Raw genomic sequence first — 27,995 nt, 5'->3', positions numbered from 1 at the left:
TTAAAAATGTTGACAAGACCAGAGGATGTAGGAAAACGTGTAAGGACAGTTTGACCCGGAACTGATGTCAACAAGTCCTTCCTGCAACAAGACCGGCATGATGGCAGCGGACACGCAGGTCTGTGTGCTCGACTATTTCACAGTATTCATGTCTTCTTGTCAACGGAGTATTACAAAAAACGAACTTGTGGGATCTTGAAAACAGTATTTGAAATTCCACGAAGGCATTTTGACGTTTATCGAAAAGTCTGGTTGATAATCCTCCGAGGCTAACTAGCAAGCTGTTAGCGGAGTGATACGTAACGTAGCCTCAGAGCGTGACTTGAGTGGCTCTCTTGCAAACGCCAGCGGACTAGTTTGTGAGCGCAAACAGCTCAAACTATCATTTGGCTCTTATGTAGAAACAATTTTGAGTTTAATTCACACTTATTGACTAAAACGTTTAAATCATTCCCTGACCAGTGAGTTATAACCCACTTAGTAAAACCTCTGGAAAACCAGTATTTTTTGCCCGCCTCTCTAACAGAAAAAGCATAATTTTAGTGTTAACTTCTATTTACCTTTATTGGGGTATGTATAGTCGATGTTTATAACTAAAAAAGACTTTCAAGATAAAATATCTCTTAAACCCACGCATCTTGTTTAAAAGGATAAGATAGTTTGATTTTTGTTTAGGTTGAGAGCATCATTTTGCTCATCAGCTTCATTCTGGATGTCACTTCTGTCAGGTTTCAGACACTCTGAAGAAGTTTGCTGTAAAGGTAACCACAGCCAGCACGAAAGAGCGCAAGGAGATATTTGGAGATCTGAAACAGTGTCTGATCGGTAAAGGTAAAGACTTTTTCCTCGTTCAAATCACTGCATAACCTTATAAATGTGCCTTTTGATCACAAATGATTCTTCACATGTGCTTTGTTCTAGAGTTACCAGAGCCCGCTGTTAAAGGGTTATGCAAGCTTTTTTGCCTCACCCCACACAGATATCGGTAAGTTCAGATGCCCGCTCTAAAAGCAAGGCGGTTCAGTCCTTACGTGGACGTGTGTGTTTCTCAGGGATGCTGCGTCACGTCGAGAGCTTCTCTCCGTCATCGGTCAGCTGGCTGAGCGTCAGCCCGACATCCTGGTAACCGGCCTTCTTCACTGCCTTCTGAACAGTGGGGTCTTCAACAAGAATGGAGAGCCTAGGTACTCCTCCAAACGCTGTTTTGAATGATTTGATGTAAACCACTCGATTTGCCAAACTTTTCTTTCTTTTTTAAAGATATAGATGTGATAAGCTTGAAACTAAAACACACTGTTTCTAGACACCTGCTTTGGCCACATGCCTCCCAGGCCAGTTTTTCTCCTCATGTTTTCCTTCTATTATTTACAGTAAATGCACAGGCTCTGCTGCCTTCATCGCCATGTCTTGGACCTGCCTTTTAGTGTCCAGAGTGTTTTCTGCCGCGGAGAAAAGAGAAGGACCCATCTGGAAGAAAATGGTCAGTGGAAAACTGCAATGCTGTAGTTCTAAAGTTAATCTAAATTAAACAGAGGCTCTGTATTATCTTTGAAAGCAGTCTATGTGATTGTGTTGTTTTCTGTTCCAGGTGGAGGTTCAGAGTCTTCTCGTGGCGGAGATAGTGGGTGGAGCCAAAACCACGGCTAAGAAATCCAGCCTGAAACATCTCAAGCAGCTCTGGAAGGAGGTGAGCTTTGTTTACATGTGCTGCAATTCTTCAGTCATTGCTATAAAGCTCACATATGATAAAAAAAAGTAAATTTATAGCTCTTAAAGTAGCTAGAATAAGTTCATATTTGGTCAAATAAAAGGGGGGGATGAGCAGATTCTGTTTGAGATATTCTAGTATGTAAGCAGTTTATTAGCTTACACATTTAACTAAAACAATGTCTTTTTTTAGTTAACGATTATATTCTAGTTAAAAGAAACATGCACAAACATTCCAAGTATATTAAAATGACTTTATTTTTTAAAGTAAGGACAGGAACAAGAGTTGCATTGTGAGAAGAGTAGTTTATGTACGGTGTTCTCTCGTTTATCGATGGGGCTACGTTCCATAAATAACCCGATGGTGAAATCTGCAAAGTAGGAATACAGCTGTTTTAAGGCTGGAAAACTCCTCACTTTATACACACGCGCATGAACATTTTCACACTTTTCTCTCTTGTTTAAACTCTTGTTCAAACCTTCATAGGAAAATATGTCCAGGATCATAGAATGAAAACTAATATCTGATCGCGATCAAAGATTTATGCATTTTTGTTGAACTGAACGCATTCTGTAAATGAGACATGGCAAAGAGGAAATTGATTGACAAGATCAGCAGCCGTTTAGAGCAAAGAACGCAGTGTTTAAAAAAAGAGAAAAAGTCTTGAGAGAAAAAGCTTTCTTTTATGTGATGTGGCCTCGCTGAAAGCTAAAAGAGAAAAAGTCTGTGAGACCACGGAAGAAGAAGCAGGCTTTAGTGAGGGAACACTGTTCCCTCAGGATATTCTATCTTTATTCTATCAGCCTAGAATAAAGACTTCATTTTTTATTTCAACGTCAGATTGAACTATATTTGAGTTTGTTTTAACTTGTTGCTTTTATCATCCCTCAGCCCCAATGACACAGTCCACAGACACGTATCCATGCTGATGAACTGTAAATGAAGCTGGTTTTCAACAGTAGTGTAGTGGCTAATATAAAGAAAGTATCACTAATTTTAAGGAATAATTCACATGCCTGAGTAGGCTGCTAATGTTTTTATTGCTAAAGATAATGAATCCTCGTCTGACCTTAGTTGTCACACAGAGATATTGGTTCAAAAGCCTGAAATATTGCTGCTCTCCAACAGAAACCTGGACTGGTTGATCATTACATCAGCACTCTTCTAACTCTGGACCAGAACCCTACCACTCTGGTCATGCTGGGGGTCTGCCTAGACTTCTGTGCTGCTCAGAAAGACAAAGAAACCATAGATAAGCATAAGGTGAGTTTTTTAATGGGGTGTTCTGGTTTCACTCTGGATTCTTTTTTTACATTCTGTCTCTCACAGTCAAGTGTACCTGTGATGAACATTACAGACCCAACTCATCTTTTTCAGAGTGACAACTTGTGACTGACAACAAGTACTGGTTCTTGCCTCACTTTGTGTTAAAACAGTGCGGTTAAGATTCTGGATGAAAAAAACTGACCAAGCAGCATCCCAAAGTGGACATAAATAAGCTGCAGATGTTGCTGCATAATCTAATGTTGTATTTGCTTCAGGGGATACTTGACTCTCTGTTACATGTTGCAAACAGCTAAAATGATCTGTGACTGCAGATTGATCAAACTTTAATCTGTTGTCTTCCAGAGCCCAATACTGGATCTTTACATAAAATCTGTTCTAATGAGCAAGACGAAACCACAGCAGCACATTTTGGACAAAAGCGGCTCTTTACTGCGTCACGTGTCCCACTCTGAGTTTAAAGAACTGCTGCTGCCCACCCTGCAGAAGACCATGCTCCGGAGTCCGGAAAATGCTATGCAAAGTAAGATTTGCACTTGTAACTATTTTTTTTATGATGTAAAGGTTGTGTGCAGTCAGTAGACCTGCTCTGTTGTGTTCTTCCAGCTGTGACCTGCCTGCTCTCTGCTGTCACTCTGGACCTCAGCCAGTACGCTATGGATGTCGGAAAGGCCATTTCAAGTAAGACCCGAACTGATGACTTCTGTAGTGCTGTGGTCTCCAACCTTTTTCAGGCCACAGACTCGTTTAACGTCGGACAATATTCACCAACTGGCCTGTACGAGGCTGAAGTTGGTGTCTGAGTTCCCTTTTTCCCCCCAGTTTCCTTTAACTTCTGAAGATAAAGTTTATCTTCATCCTCTATAAAATATCTGCAGTTGGTTTAAACTTTAGCCATACAATGGGTTTTGTGTAGAAACCATTAAAATATGAAATAGATTTTCCCTCAAAACCTAATTGTCCAAGTGGAAATTAAAAAGTTAGGGATCAACTTCAGCCATGTCCGAGTTTTAAGGTGTGACAAAAACAATGCAGCTTAAACTGGTATGTTGTAAAAAAAATAGTATTAAATGTGAATCCACAGTTAGAGCAGCATCTTTGTAACATTAGACAGCTGGTTGCTGAATATTCTGCGTCATTATTATGGTGTGTGGAAACAACTGCTACAATAAATAAATCCATATTGGGGGTAAAGACTCCTGGTTTTTGTCTGTTAAATGCAGATTTATTTTATTTTGAAGTCAAAGGCTCTTCTGTTTCCTCACCCACTTCTTTATGCAAAAAATAACTTTCCAAATTCCTGTGTTTTTGTTCTCATTAGCATGGGGGGTTTCAGTGTAGCAGTCAGCACAGCTGCTTAAAGAAACCAGGGGGTGTATTTTCGACACGTGAGCGAGCGCCTTAACATACATCAAGCATCAGCCGATGTCGTGGAGAGAATCCAGTCGTTTTCCAAAATAAAACTTCCTTCAGAATCTGATTAAAGTAAAATGGGAAAAATGTAGGTTATGTTATTTTTCTCTTTGCCTGGGACCAACGTTCCCACTGACTCATACAGGACTGTGTGCAATATTGGCATTATCATCTTGTTTTACTGTCTGTGTTTACTGACTGCTGCGTGTGTGTGTGTGTGTGCGCGTGTTTCAGGCCAGCTAAAAGCTAACAACGCACAGCTGATGCAGGAAGCAGTCCAGGCCATGCAGAACCTGGCCCAGCAGTGCAGCGACCCCACTGCTGTGCAGGATGTCGTCACGCACCTTTTCAAGATCCTCGGAGGTGATCTACCCACTGGGCTGTTAAAAGGGGATTTATGTTGTGCTTGGGTTGACCTGAAGCCTTTTCCCTTCAGGGTCTGAGGGAAAGCTCACTGTGGTTGCCCAGAAAATGAGTGTGCTGTCCGGTGAGAGACCTTTTGAACGCTAACCACTCCTGAAATAAAACACAAACAGATGGTAAGAATGGACACTTTTTTCACCGTAGGTATTGCTAGCTGCAGCCACCACGCTGTGTCAGGCACCTCCAGCCAGACGCTCAGCTCTGAAATTACTGTCATGTTCATCCCATATTTACAGCAAGAAGGTAAATGCTGCCCTTTCTTCATATTCAGTTGTGGATCTGGTCACATCGCCTTAGTTTGCTTAAAATGTCTTCCTGATTTCTCAGTTCACGAGGGCACCTTGGTCCACGCAGTGTCAGTTCTCTCCCAGTGGAGCAGCCGCCTCACAGTGGAAGTTCCCTCAGCTTTGATGGATTGGCTGAAGAAAGCGTTCACCCTTAAGACGTCCACCTCTCTGGTGCGGCACGCCTATCTCCAGACCATGCTGGGCGCCTTCAAAGGTACATCCCACAGGGAAAGCACTTTCAGACATGCAGTTCCTGCAGCTGGAGTCAAGCTAACCTCTCCTGTGTTTAGGTGACACTCTAGTCCAAGCATCGGGTTTTGTGCCTTTGCTCCTGCAAACGGTTGAAAAAGCCTCTGCACAAAGCTCCCAGCATGCTCTGCTTGCAGAGGGCGTGGCAGCGTCTGTTCTTTTGAGTAGACTGGCGGTGCTGGAGACACAAACAGGTAAGGCTTATGGATCAACCATCGCTCTTTTATGGAGCTTTCAAAATGATTTGACGAACCACAGTAGAAACGGCTGTTGTTGCTTCCTTTTCTCTGCAGAGGCGAATTTCTGCAGCTTCTGGAATCTGGTTTTGGATGAAAAGAAGCCTCTATTCACCTCAGAGAAATTTCTCTCCCAGACAAGTGAAGAGAGTAAGACCATTCAGAATAAACAGGATTGAGCTAATAATCCAGAGAAAGGTGGTGATGTTTCTCTTGCACTGTTTTTTGCAGCTCTGCTCACAATGCTGCAGCTCTGTGAAAGGCTGTTTTTGGATCATGCACACAGATTAAACACCAGCAACTCACAGTAAGTCTGTCTTTCTGTCAACCCACAAAAGTTTACAAGTTTTTGTTTAAAAAAAAAGTTCAAAAATTGGAATCTTTCTCTGAATTCAACAGTGGTTACTATTTCTAAACTTTACAGCAGAGCTGTTGCTATAAGAACAGGTCATCAGTACAGTAAACCCTTGTTTTTTGTGGGGGTTACGTTCCAAAAAGAACCTGTGATAGGCAAAATCTGTGAAGTAGAAACCTTTACTTTTTTAACAATTATTATACAATTAAAAACTTTATTATACATTAAAAAGAAAGAACAAACAAACCATTTTACAGGCTCAAGCATTTGTTTCACAAATAAAAGTACTTTAGAAAAGTTTTTTCAACAAATAACTTCTCTACTGTGCAGTCAAATAATAATTTTTATCATCGATGTGAACAGAAGGCTTCAAATCGCGGAGATTAGCCCCACCCACCGCGACCCGAAGAATTGGATTAAACGGGAGAAAATTTAAAATAATTATGAAAAAAATACAAATTACAGTCGGACAAATAGTGACTCAGGTGTATTTCACTGCTCTTCAGACTGAGCCGCTGCATCCTGACTCCGCTCTGCAGTGTTTTCTTATTTTGAAACCCGCGGTGCAGCTGTGTTTGTTCGGGAGAAGAACGTAGTGATAGGCAGTTGTTGTCGATCTTTTTTCTATGGGTTCTAGAGAAACTCGAAATTGCAGGAGAATTTGCACGTACGTGTTGTAAATTTGGCAAGCTGTTTTACATACGTGTACATATTAAACTGCAACGTTTTTGACGCACAGGTAGAGAAGAAGCGGAGTGACTTTTTAGCCAATCAGAATGCAGAACACAATGCACGACGCAAATCCGTGAAGTAGCGAAACCGTGAAAATTAAACCGTGTTATAGCAAGGGATCACTGTATTCCTTCATTATTATACTTATGTCACTCGAGTTTTGTTTAGGGTATTTTATAAATTTGAATGGGGAATTCAAAGAACGGTATCAATTTAAAAGACATTTGTTTAATTGTTTTTGTGTCCAATTACTCCTGTATTTTAGTTACTTTTGCACACAGAATAACTGGTTAAAAGAAAAAAAAGTCAACGATTGTTCCATTCAGGCTGACCTGTCAAAGACTGGAAATTACAAACTGAGCATCAGAATTGGGGGAAAATGTTGAGGGTGATTTCTGCCAAAATTGCTCTTCATGGATTCCGATCCTTTTTCCAATCTTTACTGTATTATATTTTTTCTGCAGACGTAAGCCTTAGTTTTTTTGCTCTGACTTAAGCAGAAAAGCAGCTGGTTTCTTCTCTGCTGCTGCAGCTCACCCTCCGTTTCCGATGTGGGGCTTCAGAGATTTGTTGCTGCGTTAGGCTCTTCTCTGGCAATGACATTCTGATAGCAGTTATTTATTGTTGTTGATTTTCCTTTGGTTGAAGTCCCACTCTGATCATCAGCGTTCCCAGTGACCTTTTAATTATTATAATGCCGTTTTTAGCCAAAAATCCAAAAAACTTGGGTCATTTTCAAGGACATAGTTTCTGCAGAGCGGCAGGAGTTCATTAGAAATTTGCCTCCGAGTTATTGACTGTTGGCGTAGAGCAGCGGCCCCCAACTTTTTTTGCGGTACCGGTACTTGCCCCCGGGGGTTGGGTAACGCTGGCGTAGAGCACCTCTGCCCTGATTGATTTATTGCTCGAAAAGGAGTGGGAAGAAGCGAGCTTTGAACAAATAAATACTCAGAAATGCAATTTTGAGCTTAATTATACATCCTCCATCATCAGAAAAAAGCCACAAGAACAAAAACAAAACACAGTTTTCATCAGTCAGTCTTTCAAACTTCTGTTTCTTCCGTTTCTATATCATTCAGACCAACAACCTTTTGGAGGTCATCCAGACTGGTGTTTTCATTCAGACCATTTTTTTGTGTAAACAAAAATAAGTAGATTTAGCTGCAGTATTTATGCAGGTCCATTGGGCAAACTCAACAAGGTTTGGCTCCTGTTCTAAAACAGCACAGCAATTAGTTATTTTCTTTACTGCAGTTTGCACACAGACAACAAATATTCAAATCTTCTGATTAGTTAGCTTTCAGTACCGTCATGCTTTCCTCTTCTTGCCGTGCTCTGTAGGATGTACCACCATGCCGTGGTTGTGATTCTGCTGTCACGAAGCTGGCGTGTGAGGAGGAGGTCCCAGCAGACTGTCAAGAAGCTGCTCTCCTCCCTGGGTGGATCCAGTCTGGCCCACGGCCTCCTGGGAGAACTCCGAGTGGTTATCAACAAACACAAAGTACATATTGGTTATTTAAAGCAGTGTTTTTCAACCAGTGTGCCATGGGAAATTGCCCTCATTAAGTGATCTAAAAACATTTCCCATCTCCAGGATATCGGCTCTGTGTTCATCCAAACAGGCCCTGATAAAACACTGAGTAGTTAGGAATATGAAAAGACTTTTTTCTTTGTGTTTATTTGATTCTATTAAAGACATTGTAATAAGAATGACGCTACCGCGATTTTGCTGCAGCTATAACTGTTTTCTGAGAAGTCCCGCCCCTTTAACTGTCTCTATCATTCTTAAAGGCTCAATCACAGGTCAGTCTGACCAATCAGAAATGGTTAAAGTCTTCACTTCCTTGTTCTGATTCTGCTCATAAAGCGGCTGGGTGGCTCGGTTGGTAAGGTGAGAGGCTACCATGCAGGGATCCAGGGTTCGATTCCCGGAATGAACAATGGCGATTACCACATCTATGGCAAGCAATTAACATCACTCAGTGAGGGTCCTTAGGCAAGACCCTTAACGCTACTGCCTCCTGAGCGCAATGCAGTTGCAGCTCACCGCTCCCCTAGGGGATGGGTCAAATGCGGAGAAGAATTTCCCCATTGTGGGATGAATAAAGTATAAAGTATCAGTTAAAGTCTCTCAGTTCTGATACCAGCTAAAGCTCGTCTTTAGCTGGTATCAGACCGTGGAAAAAGTGAACAAAATAATGAAGCTCAGAGACGCTCGGCGGCTGTTTGCACTCCATCTCCCATGATGCATTGGGTTAAAGTGACAGCGTCTCAGCGCACAATGAGTCGTCCTTGTTAAACGTCTTGAAACCACAACAAACACACATCAAACAGTTTTTAAGTCTTCTAAATTAACTTTTATTACATCTTTTAGAAAAAACAGCTGCAACTTCCAGCTTTTTCTGCCACAATTATCACAGGAATGCATGTGAGATTGCGGAGGGGCTGTACATCAATACAGACTGAGTTTCTCCTTTTTTTTAAATTTTTGGCTGCTGGTGTGCCGCAGGATTTTGGTCAAGGTTAAAGTGTGCCGTGGCTCAAAAAAGGTTGAAAAACACTGATTGAAAGGCAGTTCAGTTCTGTTCCAAGCGTTGGATTCTATGAAAAATAACCCGTACATGTTTATTTTCAGAATAAGCGAACTTACTAAGGAGCCTTTTGTAAATTGTGCAGGTTTTGCCTCAGGACGCCCTGATGTCCGAGTCTGGAGAGCTGACAGAAACGGGCCGCAGCTACATCCCCCCTAGTGTCCTGCTGGATGCTCTGTGTACTGTTTGCTCCTCTGCCAGTCAGTGGGGTGACGCTGCTGAAGCAGAGAGTTTGGCCATGGAGATCCTCATCGTCAGTCATCATCCCTCTATTGGTAAAGGAGCGCCGGAGCGTTGCAACTGTTGAGTTTAAAGGAACGGTCAACTGATGCTGCTGCTGTGTTCATGTGTTTTTAGTAACTGCTCGCTGTGGCCTCTGGCCCATCCTGCTCTCCTCCATGAAGATTAAAGCTGAAGACTTCATTGAGAAGAATCTTGAGGCGATTCTGCCTCGTCTGCTAGAGGTCAACTCTGACAGCCAGGTCTGACTATCTGTATTTTGTACACAGATGCTAAAGTCATACTTTATTTCTTAATCAGAGGTTTATGTAAAAAAATTTTTTTCTAATTATTCATATTTGTGAAAACATCTTTAGTGAACACGTGTTTCTTCACAGGCAGTGAAAAATGCGGTTGGTGCCCTATGTGGTCTCTCCCCCAACAAGCTGCTGCCGCAAGTGATCAGTCACGTCGTGGAAGGCCTTTCCCAGCCTGCATTGCTCCAAGTCACCAGAGAAGAGTACGCCATCATGCAGACTCCTGAGGGACAACTGTACGACAACAGCATCATCCAAAGGTAACGCAGCCTCCCCCTCTTCCTCTCTGGACGTCTGACTTTAGCTGCGGCTTCATCGACTTTCTGTTTGTTTGTCAATGTCCCTGCAGCGCCCAAAAAGAAAACACCAAGAAAGTAAACATGAAAAGGGAGAATAAGGCGTACTCCTACAAGGATCAAATCATAGAGCTTGAGTTACAAGAGGTAAGCTTTAGTCTTTTCCTTTTTTCCTAGTTTGTCCTGAAATATAATGCGCATCACGTTTATGTCCGTTACATTTGATAGGAAATAAAGAAGAAAAAGGGCATCAAAGATGAGGTGCAGCTAACCATTAAACAGAAGGAAATGATGCAAATCCAACTGGAAAAGGAATCATCAATTCGCAAGAGACTTCAAGGGGTATAGAAACAGTTTGACCGGACCTCAAACGTCACAATTCTCTGGTGTGATTTAAATGCGAATCTTTGTTGACGTCTCAGATGGACGCGGAGCTGCAGAGTTTGGTGGGTGTGCTGGAGGCCATCTTGAAAGAGAAACCAGCTCAGATCAGCAGGGAGCTGCCTGCCGTCCTACAAGTCCTCATCCCTCTTCTGCAGTCTCCTCTGGCAGCTCCACGAGTCCGGCAGGTCTTCTTGGACATTGGCATGTGCCTCATGCCCAAACACCTTCATCGTCTGGGTACAAACACCTGCTTGACTTTTGACCTCTTTTACACCGAAGCTCCAGTGTTTACATTCTGTCAACTACCGTAACTCTTCATCCATTTACACAATTCAAGTAATTCCAACAGATCCTGAAGCAGAGAAAAGCAGCTTTGCGCCATTAAACAACACTTTACATTAGTAATGTGCTGCAAAACGGTCCAAAGTCAATACGTAAAGCCATTTCTCTCTGCGTCAGAACCAGCGAATTCACGTTGATCGCTTAAACTGTTGAAGAGCTGCGGTATGTTAAAGAGCGCCTGTTATTCAGGGGTTGCCAGCGACATCTCCAGTGCTTAAGGATCACACATTATTAGTTTTAAGATTTTCCCTCAGAATTTCCTTCTCTGCTTTTGCTCTTGCTAGCGGCTCTTGTGGGTCACGTGACTCTACGATTGCTGAAGCCAGAGTGTGATTTAGACCCAGCCTGGGCGCAGGAGGATTTGGACTCTGCAGCCCACCGCACGGTGCTGCTGCTGCATAACCACACTGTGCCACAGAGAGAGGGCAAACAAACAGGTAGGATCGGCACAGAGTTTTCAGGAGTTATGGTTGAATAACAGCTAGTATAAATATGTCTAAAGGCCAGAATGCTTGTCGTTGTTTTGGTCAGATGTGGCGCCGCTGTCTGCCCCGGCGTTCTCCTTCTGCTTTCCTCTGCTCAATGCTACACTCAGAGAGTCTTCAAGCAGCAATGAAGAAACGGAGAGTTTGATGATCAGAGGGCTCCAAGTCGTCAATGAGCACGCCCAGCTCCGAGCTGAAACAGAAAGCAGTGATGTTTTCATTGACGAGGTACAGAGCATGTCTAAATTGTTTATTCAAATGTCTTTTCTGCTGTTTTTAAAAGTCAACATAACAGCTACAACAATTTGTCTCAGAGTTCAAAATCTAAAATTAAAAACTCCCGTCATCTTTTAGACTTTGTTCTTCTGGTTCTTTTCTACTAGAACGGACCAGAACTGCTTCCACGTGTCAATATGCTTCTGCTGCTGACCAGAATTATTTCCACAGCCTCACCACGACTGCAGGTAACATGATCTCTGTGTCTGAATGTGGAACCTTTAGTTTAGCTTTTGTCGTCAAACTGATATGGACTGATCACTCACTGTAGGTTATCATATTTTTTGCACTATAGGGCAAAAATGGACTGATGGTCTATTTTCAAGCTTATGTCATATCTAAGGCGCACGGAACTATAAGGTGCCAGAAAAGTGACAGAAGCTTCAGAGAGAAGTTCATCAGTCAGTCAGACTTTATTAACTGTAGAATAATGTAATTCTGAACCTTGTTCATACACAGTACACGTTAGCCACGATCAGAGCATTAGCTATGTTAGCATATTAGCAAAACCTGAAACTCCCAACCTTGTTTGCAACACGTAACAAACCAACGGATACCGCTTAAACAAATGTTACTGTGACTGAACTAACCCCCAACCATGATCGTTACGTGTAACTTACAAAAGTAGTCCAACGCCGCCTCACGTTAGAAGTGTTTTTACAATGACGTCCATTCTGTTTGCAACTCATAATGACAAACCGACATTATGACAGGGCGCCGTGTACCCCTCAAAATCGCTTTTACATCAGTAAACGCAACCAAAATTAATTTATATATGTATACAAGGCGCTTTGGATTAGAAGGTGCACTGTCGTTTTTTGAAAAAAAGAAGGCTTTTAGATGCACCTAACACTGCGGAAAATACTGTAGTCTGTTAAGAACTTTTGTTCTTTGTCCTAGATCTTTCTTCTATTCCTTTTGAAAAACAGTTTTCCCCCATTATGTCGCAGTGCACTTTTTTCAATCTCACCGTTTCCAAGATTTTTTTTTTTGTTTGTTTTTTTTTTGTTTTGTTTTTTTACAGCACACTATGTTCTCTCCGTCTGTCATCTACAGAATGGGTTCAGTCTGCCACATTTACAGAAATCTTTAATTGGGATCAGATCTTTTTCATTCCATAATACTAAGTGTGAAAATGTTCACGTCTTTCTGAGATAAATGTAGAAAGTGTGTAGTGAGGAGTTTAACAGTCTTACATCTGTAACAAGTGTCAATTTTAAAGATGACTGCTTCCCAGATTTCATCCAACGTAACTCCCGCGATAAACGAGGGATCACTGTATAGCAAGCAAGTCCATGCAGAGTCTTGTGTTGTACGTTTTGACACTTTGTGTTCTCAGGTTTTGGCATCTCAGTGCTTGACGGCTCTGTGTGCCAGTGCTGGAGGAGGGGAGGGCTGTGCCGTAGCAGAGCAGCCAGAGATAGACGTTCTGCTTAATGCTCTCCTGTCTCCATGCTTTTCTGTGCGGGATGCTGCCCTCAGGGTAAGCATGAAAGCTGTGAATATGTGTTTTCTCATCATACGACATAGGAAAGATGTTACATATTGTGCACCAGGACTAAATCTCTCTCTCATAAACATAGCTGACTTATTTTTTTAAAGCATTTAATGAGCACATTAACTTTTCTTGCTGCATTGGCAAAACCTGTTCAGTAGATTCATCAGTAACTTTCAATCCTTTTTGTTTTTTAGGGTTTGTTGGAAATGGAGTTTGCTCTGCCCACAGACAGCTCAGAGGCCAGTGGGATGAGTCTGCTGCGGAGGCTTTGGGTTGCCAGGTTTGATGTTGAAGCAGAAGGACGTGCTTTAGCCGAAAAGTAAGTAGCAAGGAGATTCTTTTTGCTCTTATATTTCTCCCTTTTTATTTCTTTAAATACATTCAATCCTTAACTGAAGCCCGCCTCATTTGACATGACAGCTGTTCCGCTAGTTTCAAATTCAACTTTATTTATAGAGCACTTCTCCTGTCACAGAACACAGCAAAGTGCTTTACATAAATGAATAATAAAAAATATTAGTAATCATAGTAAAAGCCCCTCAACTCTTCGACACACTTCTACACATTGTACAAAAACAGTGAGAAACAATCCATAAAATCAAATTGAACCTGGAAATGTAGAAACGACTTAAAAGTTTAGCAAAGAAATCTCTTTTCTTAAAGACCTTTCCAGTGGATGAAGTTAAGTCATGTTTAACCCCCTAATTTCATGAATAATTCTTTATAGTGCGCGTCTCCGTATACAAATGTTATTATTTTAAATGTCATAATGAAAGTAATGGAAAAATCCTCAGGACTCGTGTAAACCAGTGTCTCTGCTCTTCCTCTTCAGACTTTGGCAGTCATTGGATCTGGAGTTGGTTCCAGAGCTCTGCTCCCTGCTGATCGGAGACATCACTCACCACGAAGAGGCCATTCGTTCCGCCGCCGCCGAAGCTCTGTCAAGCGCCGTCTCCCAGTACACACACCAGTCCGCTTCCGTGCTTGGCCAGCTCACAGAGCTTTATAATCAGAAACTTTATGTAGGATTTTGCGCTCTGTCCACATTGTATTTGTTGCAATTCTTCTAACTAGTAACCCGAAAACAACCCTTTGCTGTTTGTATAGAGACCACCTCCTGTGCTGGATGCTCTGGGCAGAGTGATTTCTGAAGCTCCACCTGACCAGTGGGAAGCCAGGTAAGATACTTTTACCAAATTTTGCCTTCGGATGTTTCCATCATGTTCTTTGTTGTTTACAGAGTTTGTTTCCTCCTCATGTTCCTTAGATGCGGCATCGCTCTGACTCTGAACAAGCTGTCACAGTACCTGGATGAAGCTCAGGTCACCCCTCTTTTCCTTTTCTTTGTCCCCGACGCTCTGAATGATCGGCACCCTGAAGTGCGGCGCTGCATGCTCGACGCTGCTCTCTCCGCCCTCAACACACACGGAAAGGTAATGCTCTGTCGCTGTCTCTTTTAGCCAGCTGGATTTTCCTCCTCAAACACTGTCTGATGGACCTGCTTTCAGGACAACGTGAGCTCCCTGCTGCCGGTGTTTGAGGAGTTTCTGAAGAATGCTCCTCAGGATGCCAGCTACGACTCTGTCCGCCAGAGTGTAGTTATTCTCATGGGGTCCTTGGCAAAACATTTGGACAAAAATGACCCCAAGGTCAAACCCATTGTGGCCAAGCTTATAACTGCATTGTCTACACCTTCACAGCAGGTAAACAATCATTCAGTTTGCATTCTGTCTCTTAGAACTACGGCCTCAACAGCTTATTTTTACAAACAGAAATACGAAAAACTCTGAGTATTTAATTTATTTTTATACCATAACAGGTCCAGGAGTCTGTGGCTAGCTGCTTGCCTCCTTTAGTTCCTGCCATCAAAGAGGATGCTGCAGGAATTGTACGAAACCTGCTTCAGCTGCTGCTGGAAAGTGACAAATATGCAGAGAGGAAGGGAGCAGCATACGGACTGGCTGGCCTGGTCAAAGGCCTTGGGATCCTGGCACTCAAACAGCAGGACATCATGTCTACGCTCACTGATGCCATCCAGGACAAGAAGAACTTCAGGCGGAGGGAAGGTCAGTGAGAAGTTCTAAAATGCTGTGTCAGCTAAAACACTTGTGTAGCACTCCTGCAGGTCAATAACTGATTTTAAATCTGCCATTAAATTTCAAACATGAAAAAACAAACAAACTCTGGATTACCTTCTAGGAGCCCTGTTTGCGTTTGAGATGCTCTGCAACATGTTGGGGAAGCTGTTTGAGCCGTATGTGGTCCATGTGCTGCCACACCTTTTACTCTGCTTTGGAGATGGAAACCAATATGTTCGTGAGGTGAGTGGTTAGAATGGGGTCACTGACAAAACCACACATGCATGATAATGGCGTATACTTGTATGGCACTTTTCTACCTTGCTCTGAGACCCAAGGCTCTTCACAGTCACAGTCCCATGCACACACACATTCACACACTGATGGGGGCTCGGCCACCTTACACTTACACCAACTTATAGCCATCAAGAGCAATGTGGGGCTCAGTGTCTTGCCCAAAGACATTTCAACCATTGACTGTATAAGAGAACTCTAAATAGACTTCTATGGGATGAAATAAATAGTTATGTGAGGGATAATGGCCGACGAAGTGTGCATTATCATGCATTATGCTGCAGAAAGTCTCCTCTGATCTTGCTGCAACAAAACGCATTATTGCAAAAATGTAAACATTTGTCTAAAACTTTCCAACTTTTCTATTTCCTCTCAACCTCAGGCTGCAGATGATTGTGCCAAAGCGGTAATGAGGAACTTGAGTGCCCATGGAGTGAAGCTGGTCCTCCCCTCCCTGCTTGTAGCTTTGGAGGAGGAGTCATGGAGGACAAAAGCAGGTGAGCAGCACATAAGATTTCTCATCACCTTGTTTGTGTCTGTTGGGGATAAAATACCACTTTAAAACTGTCTTGATGACTACAGAGGAAATCAGTAGCATGCTATCTTATCACACACAAGTCATTTCAAAGTCTTACCCCCCATAAAACTGATGCTTGTCTTTTCTTCTAGGCTCTGTAGAGTTGTTGGGTGCCATGGCTTATTGTGCACCAAAGCAGCTGTCCTCCTGCCTGCCCAGCATTGTACCCAAGCTGACCGAGGTACTGACTGACTCCCATGTGAAGGTTCAGAAGGCTGGTCAACAGGCCCTTCGACAAATTGGCTCTGTCATCCGCAACCCTGAGATCTTAGGTGGGTATCTCAGCAGAAACGCATCCAAAACACTTAACCAGACCTCTGTAATTTACTGCTCATCCCTGCCTGAGGCTGCTGGAGTAACGAGGTCTGACTAAACCGCTGTGGTTAAGCAGCGCTGTGCTACCAAGAACTTGAAAAGAAGTGCAAGAATGAATCCTTGGACTGTCCAAGTCTTACTTTGCTCTTCTCTCAGCCATCAGTCCCATCCTACTGGACGCCCTCACGGATCCATCAAGAAAAACCCAGACGTGCCTGCAGACCCTGCTTGACACCAAGTTTGTGCATTTCATCGATGCCCCGTCTCTGGCCCTCATCATGCCCATCGTGCAGAGAGCCTTCCAGGATCGCTCCACTGACACCCGCAAGATGGCCGCTCAGATCATTGGCAACATGTACTCCCTCACTGACCAGAAGGTAAACACGGTGAACAGAACGTTATGTTTGTGTGTTTTCATGACTTTGTTTCATTGTTTTAACTGTGATATTTTCTCTCTGCTGACAGGATTTGTCGCCGTACCTCCCAAGTGTAATTCCTGGGCTGAAGGCCTCTTTGCTGGACCCCGTACCTGAGGTGGGTTTAGTGGTGAATGGTCAAATGTCAGGAGCGATGGATGTTTGAAACAGAAATGGCATTTCTCCCTCTCCTGTCCAGGTGCGTACAGTCTCTGCCAAAGCCCTGGGGGCCATGGTAAAGGGGATGGGAGAATCCTGCTTTGATGACCTGCTGCCGTGGCTCATGGAGACGCTGGCATCCGAGCAGAGCTCTGTCGATCGCTCTGGAGCTGCACAAGGTCAGTTCCTCTCCTTTAGATCTTTTGAGTTTAGCAACGGCCATTTTACCCGTTAGTTTTAATGATCCTCACAGGTCTGGCTGAGGTGATGGCCGGACTGGGAGTAGAGAAGCTGGACAAGCTGATGCCAGATGTTGTGCAGACTGCCAGCAAGGTGGACATTGCTTCTCATGTCAGAGATGGCTACATCATGATGTTCATCTACCTGCCTCTGACCTTCGGAGAGAAATTCACTCCTTATGTTGGACCCATCATCCCTTGCATACTGAAGGTGCCGGCAGCTCAGAATGATTTGTTTTTTCTGCATCGTTGACTCAGTGACTCTGTCTCAGTGTGGTAAACCCTGTTTGACTGCGGCTCATCGTTTCTCTCTCTCTTCAGGCGTTGGCTGATGAGAATGAATATGTAAGAGACACAGCACTGCGAGCTGGCCAGCGGATCGTCAGCATGTATGCCGAGACCGCAATTGCTCTGCTGCTTCCAGAGCTGGAACAAGGCCTGTTTGACGACCTGTGGAGAATCAGGTCCGATCTTGGAAAGCAGCCATGGGCCAGCGGTTTAATGCATCTGTTATTGCCTAACCCTGTGCTTTGTTTGTCTATAGGTTCAGCTCCGTACAGCTGCTGGGAGACCTTCTGTTCCACATTTCTGGAGTCACAGGAAAGATGACCACAGAAACGGCCTCAGAGGATGACAACTTTGGAACCGCGGCATCCAACAAAGTTAGAAAACTTTTATTTTTCTGAAAAGCAGTCAGACATTATCCATAAATAACCCACGGGAAGTGAAATCAGTGAAATATGACGACAGATGACATTTTCACTCTTTTTTTGTCCTCTTGTTTAATCTCAAAGTTCAGACCTTCATAGAAAAATGAATCCATTATTATAGAATGAAAATAAAGAAGATGAATGTGGAAAACTGAACACATTCTGTACAGGAGACACGGCACAGATGAGACTGATTGACAACAGCCAATCAGGTTGCAGAAAACAATACACTGTTTAAAAAAAAAACATGTAAAATTACACAGAAAAAAAACTCCAATTAATGACAACATGAACTGCAGTATAAGGAGGGAACAATGTATGTTTGATTTACCATCACCAAAAACTGAGAAATCTGATGTTTGTGAGTTGTTCTCCTTTTTCTTCTCCCTCATTTCAGGCTATAATATCTGCTCTGGGCGGTGAGCGGCGCAACCGTGTGCTCTCCGGCCTATACATGGGCCGCTCTGACACGCAGTTGGTGGTTCGCCAAGCTTCTCTTCACGTGTGGAAGATTGTGGTTACCAACACCCCCAGAACCCTGAGAGAGATCCTCCCTACCCTGTTCAGTCTCCTGCTGGGCTTCCTGGCTTCAACGTGTCCAGACAAGAGAACGGTACAACTGTAGATTTAGGAAAAACTGTGTTTTTAAATTCCTAGTTGGCAGTTTTATTGCGCTGCTGTGGTATGAAGGAGCCTAGAAAGAAAAAAAAATCCTCTCTTCTGCATGAAATAAGATTGCTGCTCGGACTCTGGGGGATCTGGTGAGGAAACTGGGTGAGAAGATTCTCCCTGAGATCATTCCCATCCTGGAGGACGGGCTGCGCTCAGATAAGAGCGATGAGAGGCAAGGTGTCTGCATTGGCCTCAGTGAGATCATGAAGTCCACCAGCAAAGATGCTGTGAGTCACATGCACCATTCGCATTTTTAAGCAGGTTCCCCTTCAGGTCTTAATGAAATGAAACCCTTTCCTTCTGATGGTTCTGTAGGTGCTCGTCTTCTCTGAGTCACTTGTTCCCACTGTGAGAAAGGCTCTCTGTGACCCTCTGGAGGAAGTCCGAGAGGCTGCAGCCAAAACCTTTGAGCAGCTCCATGCAACCATCGGTCACCAGGCGTTGGATGACATCCTGCCTACTCTGCTCAAACAGCTGGTGCGACACTGAAGACACAAATGCATCCAAATGTGACTGAAAAGCGTTCAAAACACAGCTTGTTACTGTTTTTCCAGGACGATGAAGAAATGGCTGAGTATGCTTTGGATGGCCTGAAGCAAGTTATGGCAGTGAAGAGTCGCTCTGTGCTGCCATACTTGGTTCCAAAGGTAAAACATCAGAATAGATTCTTGCATTTAGAGTCTTGATTTGGTGTAAAGCGACTGTCTGTGTGCTCAAACAGCTGACTGCCCCTCCTGTGAGCACCCGAGTGCTGGCCTTCCTCTCAGCTGTGGCTGGAGATGCTCTGACTCGTCACCTGGGGGTCATCCTGCCTGCCCTCCTCTCCTCCCTTAAAGAGAAACTTGGAACAGAGGAAGAAGCTCAGGTGAAGCAGTCTTTTTCTAATTACCATATTTTCCCGCGTATAAGTCGCTCCCGAGTGTCGCACGTTTAGAAGAAAAGTGCAACACTTCTAAACAAATCCGCCAAGCCCAGGATAACGCTCCGTTCACACCTTCTCAACCAGCGGCTCCTCAGTAACCGCCTGGCAGCATGCCTAAGCCGCACAAAAGAAAGCATCTTGCATCTGACATTGATACGGACATTCAAAATTGGTCAGCAAAATATAAAGTTTGAATAAGTGAATTATCCTGACAAGAATTACAGCGTTAGAAATAAGAGGGACAAAATGGTTGTCTTCTGGACAACCTGGTAAGTAAACTTGGTTGTCCTCCCCAATTTTTGGTTGTCGTTCGATACCGATATTCAACAACAACGATACCTACTCAGATGTCAGTACTTGCATCTTTATTTCTTCTACACATCAACTGCCTCTTATGATGGACATTTGAAAAATATCGAAGCATCTGGTTACTCAAAGTATTGCCAAAAACCTGAAACTAATATCTTTATAACTACTATCTTTACACAGATTTAAATATATTGGTTCTTTTTTTTCTTTGGTTTTGATAATTGTTGCTTAAAGAATATAAAATATTAAGACTGTTGTAATAATTTAGAATATCATATCAATCCCATGGAAAAAGTTTTTTTTCAGCTCATGTCAGTCTGTTCTGTTATGAGTGAAAGTTATAGTGTTTTATGAATGTGTGTTAAATCTATTTAGGGCTGATTATTTTGAACGTGTTTTTGGAGACCTCTAGCGGTTGCGCCAGGTACTGTTCAACACATGTATTTGAAAAATCTTTATTGAAGAGTGCATGCACGCACTTCGTTTGTCAGTGGAAAGAATTTGCTCCATACGTCTCAATTCAGAGGTTGCCAAAAACTAACCCTTGAAACTTGAAAAATAGTCGAAAAATACCAAAATGTTGAATAAAAGACCAGGTTTTCACTCGGACAACCATCAGGTTCATTTGTTTGTCCTCCGTGAAATCTGGTTGTCTTGGACAACCGGATAACCGTTTATGTCAAACGCTGGATTACAAAGCCTAGGACTTCCATTATTTTTTATGTCGTAAATCCTGGCCAATGACTGACGAGTAAATCCTGGCCAATGACTGACGAGATCTTTAGTCGTGTGGTTCTGTTTTCAAGCTTTGGTTTGTAACAGAATAGCCCGCTTAAAGGCAGTCTCAACTGCAGACCAAACGCAGTATTTAGGACTCAATCCAGACCAAATTAGGTGAACTAAGTCCGGACCAACAGACTTTTCCAGTCTGAATACACAATAAGGCGACGTTCACACTGCAGGCTGAAACAACCCAATTCCGATTTTTTTTTTTTTTTTTTTGCCCCATGCGACCTGTATCTGATCTTTTTTGAAAATAATTCCAGCGAAATGGCCGAGCGTAGTGTTGAACCTTTCCTGCGATAACCTTTTTTCCTTTCCAAACGTGGTCAGAAGCGCGGGGGACCGAAGGCGGATCCTCCTCGAGTTCCACTTCCCTGTTCGCACCCTCAGATTCTCCAGAGCGGGTTAAAATAGAGTCAATAGCAGTTCTGCTGGGGGGAGCCTTCTTTTATCATTGTTCTCCTTCCTCCGTAACACACAACATGAATGAATGCTGCCCCCTCTCACTCCCTCCTGCGCTGCACGTGCTCTTCTCCTCTCTCTTACACATGCGCGCGCGGCCCCAGCACATACACATCCCCATTCCACAGCAGTGGGTACAGACGATCCTGGCTCCAATGCCTTCTTAAAATTAGAAGATTGTAATTGTGCTGGCTCCTTCGTGAAAATAAATTTAATAATGCAAAAAGAGCTTCGCTGTTGACAACACTGTTGATGACATCCATTGTTAACATTAGCTACTTCTGCAAACAACGAGTGATGTCATTCACCGTTGAGTATTCTTCTGCGCATGCGGGTCACTTCTGGGTCATCTCACGGTCACACAGGAGATCACAAAAATTCACATTTAAGTGGAAATGTGAACGGCCTTGCAAAAAAATCAAATTATTTAAAAAAATCGGAATTGAGCATTAAGCCCTGCAGTGTGAACGTAGCCTTAGACACACCCCTGGCCAAACTATGCAAAAAATCATAACTTATACTCTGAAAAGATTTATGACTGGATCTTTTATCTTAAGGGGCATAAGTTCTACTATAAATCTTAAGTCTGCTAAGCCTTTGTTCTTCATTTCAGTGCTCAGTTTGTTTTCTTAGAGTTTTTGATTCAACAAAGGACTTAAGTCATTGTTCTGATGTGTTCTGATGAATGCAGGAACTCTGCAGCTGCCAGACAGTGATCCTCTCTGTGGAAGACGAAGTGGGTCAGCGGATCATCATAGAAGACCTGCTGGAAGCCACTCGAGGAGCCGACCCCGGTCTCAGACAGGCCGCTGTCACCATACTCAACGCTTATTTTGCACGCACCCGTCTCGACTACAGCAGTCACACTCGCACCCTGCTGTCAGGACTTATTCGCCTTCTGAACGACTCCAACCCAGAAGTCTTGTCCCAGAGCTGGGACACCATCAACTCCATTACTAAGGTGTGCTTGTTGATCAGTCTGATGTTTAAGTCCGATTTGCTGCCGTTAGTGCAACATGTGATGTAGATAAAACAGCAAAAGCTTTTTTTGCTCACTAATTGGAGTGTTAACCTTCTGTTTTTATCATTTGTTGTGCAGAAACTGGATGCTAGCAGCCAGCTGGCTTTAATCGATGACCTCCACCGAGACATTAGATCAATAACTGCAGATGTAAAGGGTCAACATCTACCTGGTTTTTGTTTGCCCAAGAAGGTAACACACAGAAGCACCAGAACTTTCCTGGAATTCCTCTTTCTTACTGCACCTTTGAGTGAAAATGTCACAGCCGCCACAAAATTTTCAGGCACCTAGTACCTGGTGAAAATGAATTTTGGGGCAAAAATGAAGGCTCACATTTATTCTATTGTTTTATTTTGAAAATGTAATACATGAATCTTTCGCTCAAGCTGAACAAAATGATATGATATTCAGCATGAATATATTGGGAATGGTTGACAAAAACGTTGTTGCCAAGGAAATCCAAAAGTTTACTTTTGTCAGTTCTTCTAAATGTGACACAGACCTGTTCACCACCTCCAGGTGACCAACAAATGAAATGGTTGTTATGGAGATAAAACCAACAGAAATGATCCGTTTGGAAAAAATGATATTTGATTTTTTTTTTCATGAACTTGTCACATGCAGCTCTCACCAGGGGAGCAGAAGAGGAGAGGGAGGGGCATGTAGCAGCTACTCAGTCAGTGAGGGCGGGTGAAAAGGGGGCGGGGCAGGTAGCATGTGTGGGTCATACCTCGCTCGCAGCTTTAATTTTATTCTTCTTTCACCACTTTCAAAATAATTCATAATTGGGGGGAAAAAATATAAAATGATGAAGTGGATGGAATGATTGTGTCTGAGGTGACTCCTGTTTCTGTCTTGTCCTTGGGTAGGGTGTGTCCTGCATCCTTCCTGTCCTGAGAGAGGGCGTGCTCTCCGGAAGCCCTGAGCAGAAAGAAGAGGCTGCCAAGGCGCTAGGGGGCGTCATCAAACTGACCTCTGCTGAGGCTCTACGCCCTTCTGTGATCCACATCACCGGACCCCTCATTCGTATCTTGGGAGACCGTTTTGCCTGGACAGTAAAGACCGCTCTGCTTGAGACTCTCACTCTGCTTCTGGCAAAGGTTCATATCTGCAGCCGTGGAGTTGAACATCGAAGTAAAACCAGCACGTGTGTTGGATCAATGACAGAACCCCTTTTTTCCTCCAGGTGGGCATTCTTCTTAAGCCCTTCTTGCCGCAGCTCCAAACCACCTTCCTGAAGGCCCTGCAGGATTCCAGCCGTGCAGTGAGACTGAAGGCCGCAGAGGCTCTGGGTCAGCTGGTGTCCATCCACACCAAGGTTGACCCGCTCTTCACTGAGCAGCTCTCTGCCATACGCAACGCCGAAGACTCTGGAGTCAGGTGAAAGGCCATGAGTCATCTCAAAGGTTGCAATGTTAATATATGAGTCAATACTAGCTTTTAGTTTCCGTTTTAAGCAATGCTTAGTGTGGGAATAAAGCGCATAAATAAAGAGCAAGTAGATGTTCACTTAGAGAACTGGAGTGAGGTTTCAGAGGGCAGGAATGTGATCACATTTGCACGTTTCCTGATAGATGACAGCTGCTAGCACAGACATAACATGTGTTTGGGCTCAAATCAAAATAGTGCCTCCATTACAACATGTATCCACTAGAGAGCACAAACATTCAGTTTTTTCTGTATGGTTTAAAACCCTTTGTTTTTTTTTTTAAATGAATTTCTTGTGAAAACAGATCTATTGATATGATGAGACAGTGATAAAAAAGAGTGATAAAAAAGAGCTCTAAAAAGCGTGTTCTGGTTTCCTCTATGTTAATAAAAGCTGAAGGTTTCAGATATTGACGTTTTCATTTGTTTGTTCACAGAGAGACTATGCTGCAAGCCTTGAGGTTCGTCATCCAGGGGGCCGGATCAAAGGTGGACCCAGCAATCCGCAAAAATATCACCACCACATTGCTCGGCATGTTGGGACATGACGAGGTATGACGCCTTGCAACACTAGGCGAAACTAAGAAGACTGAATCTGTGGCAGCACACCCAGTGTTCCACCTCACCGGCCTGAAATCATTTCAAAATTAATTAGGAATTTACAGAACAAACAAGATGTACACGCTTCAGCCCCAGAGGAAAGCTCGGAGCTGAAGTTTGGTCTGTAGTCACAGTAGTGAAGCGGAACTCAGACAGAGGATGTGGTTTTTCTGAAAAGGTGGTTTTGAGACTTCATATCACTTTGAGTATAAATGACACAAAACCTGTGTGTCTGTGTGTGTGTGTGTGTGTGTGTGTGTGTGTGCACAGGACGCAACCCGAATGGCGTCAGCCGGATGTGTTGGTGAGCTGTGCGCTTTCCTGTCAGAGGAGGAGCTTAAGAGTATATTACTTCAGCATGTCTTAGGTGTGTATTTATATGCAACCCAATCACATCTCTATTTATTAATTGTGTTTTTCATTTTTTATAAAGCACAATACAATGTCTTTTTTTTTTTTTGTCTTTGATTCTCTACTGAGCTCTATGGTAAACACAATGTAGCATAAGCTAACATCTGTGTGCCTCTTCTTAGGGGACGTGTCCGGTGTGGACTGGATGGTCCGTCATGGTCGCAGCTTGGCCCTGGCCATAGCCGTCAAATCCGCTCCAGAAAAGCTTTGTGGGAAAGAATACTGCGATACTGTGACGGAAACCATTTTGACCAACGCCACAGCTGACAGGGTGAGCACAGGGCATTGAAAGCAGACACAGTGCTGCCTTATGGACAGTCCTCTGAGGGAAGCAGTGTTTGTGAAAATGCACTGTGGATTTATGCGGATTCACATGTTTTAGGGTTTGAATGGAAGTGTTGACTTGCTGCTGCCTCTGCCAGTAAGCAAACAACACACCAGATTTTCTTATATCTTTAGACTTTGTAGATTGGATGGTTCCTTATGTTTGTAGTCATTCTGTTAAGCTAAAATAAGCATTTTTTTGTATTATGTGGATATAGGTTTATGTAATCCTGATTCCTAAGAGAATTTATTAAACTTTCATATTATAAAGGAGCTTTTTCAGTCTAGAGCAGGGGTCGGGAACCTGTGGCTCACGAGCTGTATCTGGCTCTTTTGATGGCCACATCTGGCTCGCAGACAAATCTTTAATTATTAAAAAAACTACTTTATATTCCCCCATAGCTGAACCCCAGTGGTCGAAACTCTCCAACGACAGGCTAAGCGACAGAACTGAGGGCCAATCAGCATCTCTGCTTGATGCGTTCAAGAACTCCGGAACTTAGTACCCGACCCATCACCCGCCCAATTCAACTCAGACCTCTACAATAACAATGTTATTAAAAAAGAATCCACAGACTTATTGTACTTTAAAAGTGTTAAAATGATATAAAATGCACACATTCACTTGTGTGTTTAGTTTTAAACATATTGTTTATTATAAATGTAATTTCTCTCACGAAATTACATTTAAAAATATGTGGCGTTTATGGCTCTCTCGGTCAAAAAGGTTCCCGACCCCTGGTCTAGAGGAACGTTATAAATCTAATTTCCTCTTCCATCATGGGTCAATAGCCTGTCATCTGCTCTGTTGGTTTCTCTTTTAGATTCCTATTGCAACAAGTGGAATCCGAGGTTTGGGATATCTGATGAGACATCACCTCAGAGTGGAAGGAGGCAGCAGTATCTCCCAGCGCATCATCACTCAGTTTGTTAAGGTGAGGAACTATTGTTTTTATTTTGGTTAAAGTTGTATTATAATTACACAGTAAAGAGTTGGCACACATACAGGCTATGGAAATGTTGACTTTGGTTCTGCAAACAATTGGCAGATAAAGTTTCAGGTTAATAGGAATCTGATCCTAAATCCCTGTTGGCCTGTTAACGTTTGTCAAATAATTGTTTACTTTAAAAACATACATGTTGGAGTTAAGGTGGAGATTTTTTTCTTCTGTAACTCAGTTGAATCTTGTTCTTGTTTTCCTTGGATGTGTTTAAACGCAGTCATGGTTTAATATTAGAATCAGACTTTTCTGGGAATAATTAATTGGTATTTAAGCTGTGATAGCTTGTTACTGATATGTTAATTAGAGTAAGTGATATTCTTAAATCATGGGACATATCCAGATTAGCCCTTTATTCTTTTACTAAAATGGTTTGTGACTTGATTTTATACTAGAACTTGACTGAGCAAGTGTGATGTCACCCGTAGCTAATGGTTTCCTTCCAGCTCCAACCAAAAGTGATTTCAAGCTATTTTTAGTGATACAGACGCTGCTTGAACCAGAAATTGTCAATAAGCAGTGATTGGTTCAAGTCGGTCTGATTCAACATTTCTATGGCAACCACTTTCACCAATCAGGAGTGAACTTGTTAGAAGTCCACTCAGTCCAGTTCTCATATACAGTCTATGTTTGTGACATGCTGTTGCTTTCTGCTCCAGTGGGGTTGAGGCAAAACAGAAGCCTGCTGGAGACAAAAGTTACTTTAGGGGGGGGAAATCAGTTATCTTTTCAAGTTAGACAATAATATAAATGTTGCCTTAGGTGGTGCATTGGGTGGATGTAAGCTTTGGGCTGTGTTACATACTGTGTGTGTGGCTCCACAGTGTCTGCAGAATCAGTCCAGTGATATCAGGCTGGTGTCAGAGAGGGTGCTATGGTGGGTTTTCAGAGAGCCGGCAACACCATCCATGGAAGCCGGTCTCATTAAGCCTATGCTGAAAGTTCTACTGGACAACACCAAGGATAAGAACACCACAGTCAGAGCCCAGAGCGAACACACCATTGTCAACTTACTGAGACTCCGCCATGGAGAGGAGACATTACAAGTAAGTGAGGCTTCTGTTTAAACACTCTTTCTCGTTTTCAGATTTTTAATCATTTGATTTTTCAGAGTGTCACTGCCATTCTGGACTCAGCAAGTAACGATCTGCTGTCAGAATGTCACCGCCGCTCACTAAAGAAAATCGCCAGCCTGCCAGACTCCAATGAAGAAATCGACGACACTATTCTGACATGAGGCGGGAATTACCGACGAAATCAAACCTACCCAGATCGACAAAAGTTCCACAACTTCAGACACACTCAGTGGACAATCTCATTCTGTCCTGCGTGGGCTTGTTGGGAGATGAGCTTTGTTGGTTGAGGTCTTCACGCATACCAGAAATTTCTTTTCTTTCTCAACTTTACATCATCATTTTAGAGGCTTTTAAGCCCAATTTCTTTTTAGTTTTGTTCCTCTCATGTGCAGGTTATTTTCCTGTACTGAACTTTATTTGACAGCCACAATGCCAAATCGGTTTTGATACTTAAGTGTTTTGCTACCTATTTTACCAAAAAAAAAAACATCTGGGATGCCTATGTCATAAAACAACTCCCCATCTCTAACTTTTATTTGGACTTTGTGTGTGACAGTTGTTTGGGAAAGAAACCCATTAAACAACAATCATTGTTATCAATGATAAAGTTGTACAAAGTGATGCAAAATAATAATAAAAAAACATTCACAAAACTGTGCGGAATAATGATTTTCCTCTGTTGGCTGTTGAAAGTCCCACACCGATTATCTTTTGATCTATCTTAAAAGTGTTCCCAGTGGTCTTTAAATTATGAAAAATCTGTTGTTTTCTAGAACATAGTTTCTGCAGAGCGGCAGTAGTTCATTAAAAGTCAACAACCCTCTTAGTCTGTTGGTGCAGAGTAAGCCTTCCATCATTTCCCATCATCCCTTTATTTACACACCCCCTCACAACCCCAATCTACCATTACCGCTGCAACAAAAATGGCGAGTAATATTAGAGCTATCCTGCTGAACAGTTCAGTTTGGAGCCAGACGCCAGCTCAGACGAGGAAAACGAAGACGTTGATGGATCTGTTTGTCTTCATCCAAATGGAGGTGGGCATGGAGCAAATGGCCTACAGGTGACTGGAGCTACAGTGTCACTGCTACAAGATTTTCGTC

General features: G+C 43.0%; 1 protein-coding gene across 1 annotated transcript; it reads left to right on the top strand.

The window, feature by feature from the left end:
- Window positions 1–18: 18 nt before the first annotated feature.
- Window positions 19–27,545, top strand: gcn1 (GCN1, eIF2 alpha kinase activator homolog). The gene is made up of 57 exons (XM_004084503.4): window positions 19–118; window positions 729–831; window positions 922–985; window positions 1,053–1,184; window positions 1,372–1,480; window positions 1,589–1,687; window positions 2,837–2,971; window positions 3,338–3,515; window positions 3,599–3,673; window positions 4,640–4,768; window positions 4,842–4,892; window positions 4,973–5,071; window positions 5,156–5,329; window positions 5,406–5,558; window positions 5,658–5,750; window positions 5,832–5,907; window positions 8,029–8,188; window positions 9,364–9,553; window positions 9,636–9,760; window positions 9,896–10,074; window positions 10,164–10,257; window positions 10,339–10,452; window positions 10,533–10,731; window positions 11,121–11,273; window positions 11,368–11,549; window positions 11,705–11,785; window positions 12,937–13,080; window positions 13,290–13,414; window positions 13,928–14,117; window positions 14,203–14,273; window positions 14,363–14,528; window positions 14,604–14,798; window positions 14,915–15,161; window positions 15,295–15,416; window positions 15,850–15,964; window positions 16,137–16,316; window positions 16,516–16,736; window positions 16,825–16,893; window positions 16,975–17,113; window positions 17,188–17,384; window positions 17,495–17,637; window positions 17,718–17,835; window positions 18,281–18,496; window positions 18,618–18,782; window positions 18,871–19,032; window positions 19,110–19,202; window positions 19,277–19,420; window positions 21,723–21,992; window positions 22,131–22,244; window positions 22,922–23,152; window positions 23,239–23,432; window positions 23,918–24,032; window positions 24,351–24,447; window positions 24,614–24,762; window positions 25,640–25,750; window positions 26,641–26,862; window positions 26,928–27,545. Exons 1-57 carry the CDS (start codon window positions 65–67, stop codon window positions 27,051–27,053), a joined length of 8,052 nt encoding a protein of 2,683 aa, XP_004084551.3. The 5' UTR covers window positions 19–64; the 3' UTR covers window positions 27,054–27,545.
- The last annotated feature ends 450 nt before the right edge of the window (window positions 27,546–27,995 follow it).

This window comes from Oryzias latipes, chromosome 9 (assembly GCF_002234675.1).
Source record: "Oryzias latipes chromosome 9, ASM223467v1".
NCBI classification, from domain to species: domain Eukaryota; kingdom Metazoa; phylum Chordata; class Actinopteri; order Beloniformes; family Adrianichthyidae; genus Oryzias; species Oryzias latipes.
Note: the sequence above shows the minus strand (reverse complement) of the source record. Positions and strands in the feature narration are given on the sequence as shown.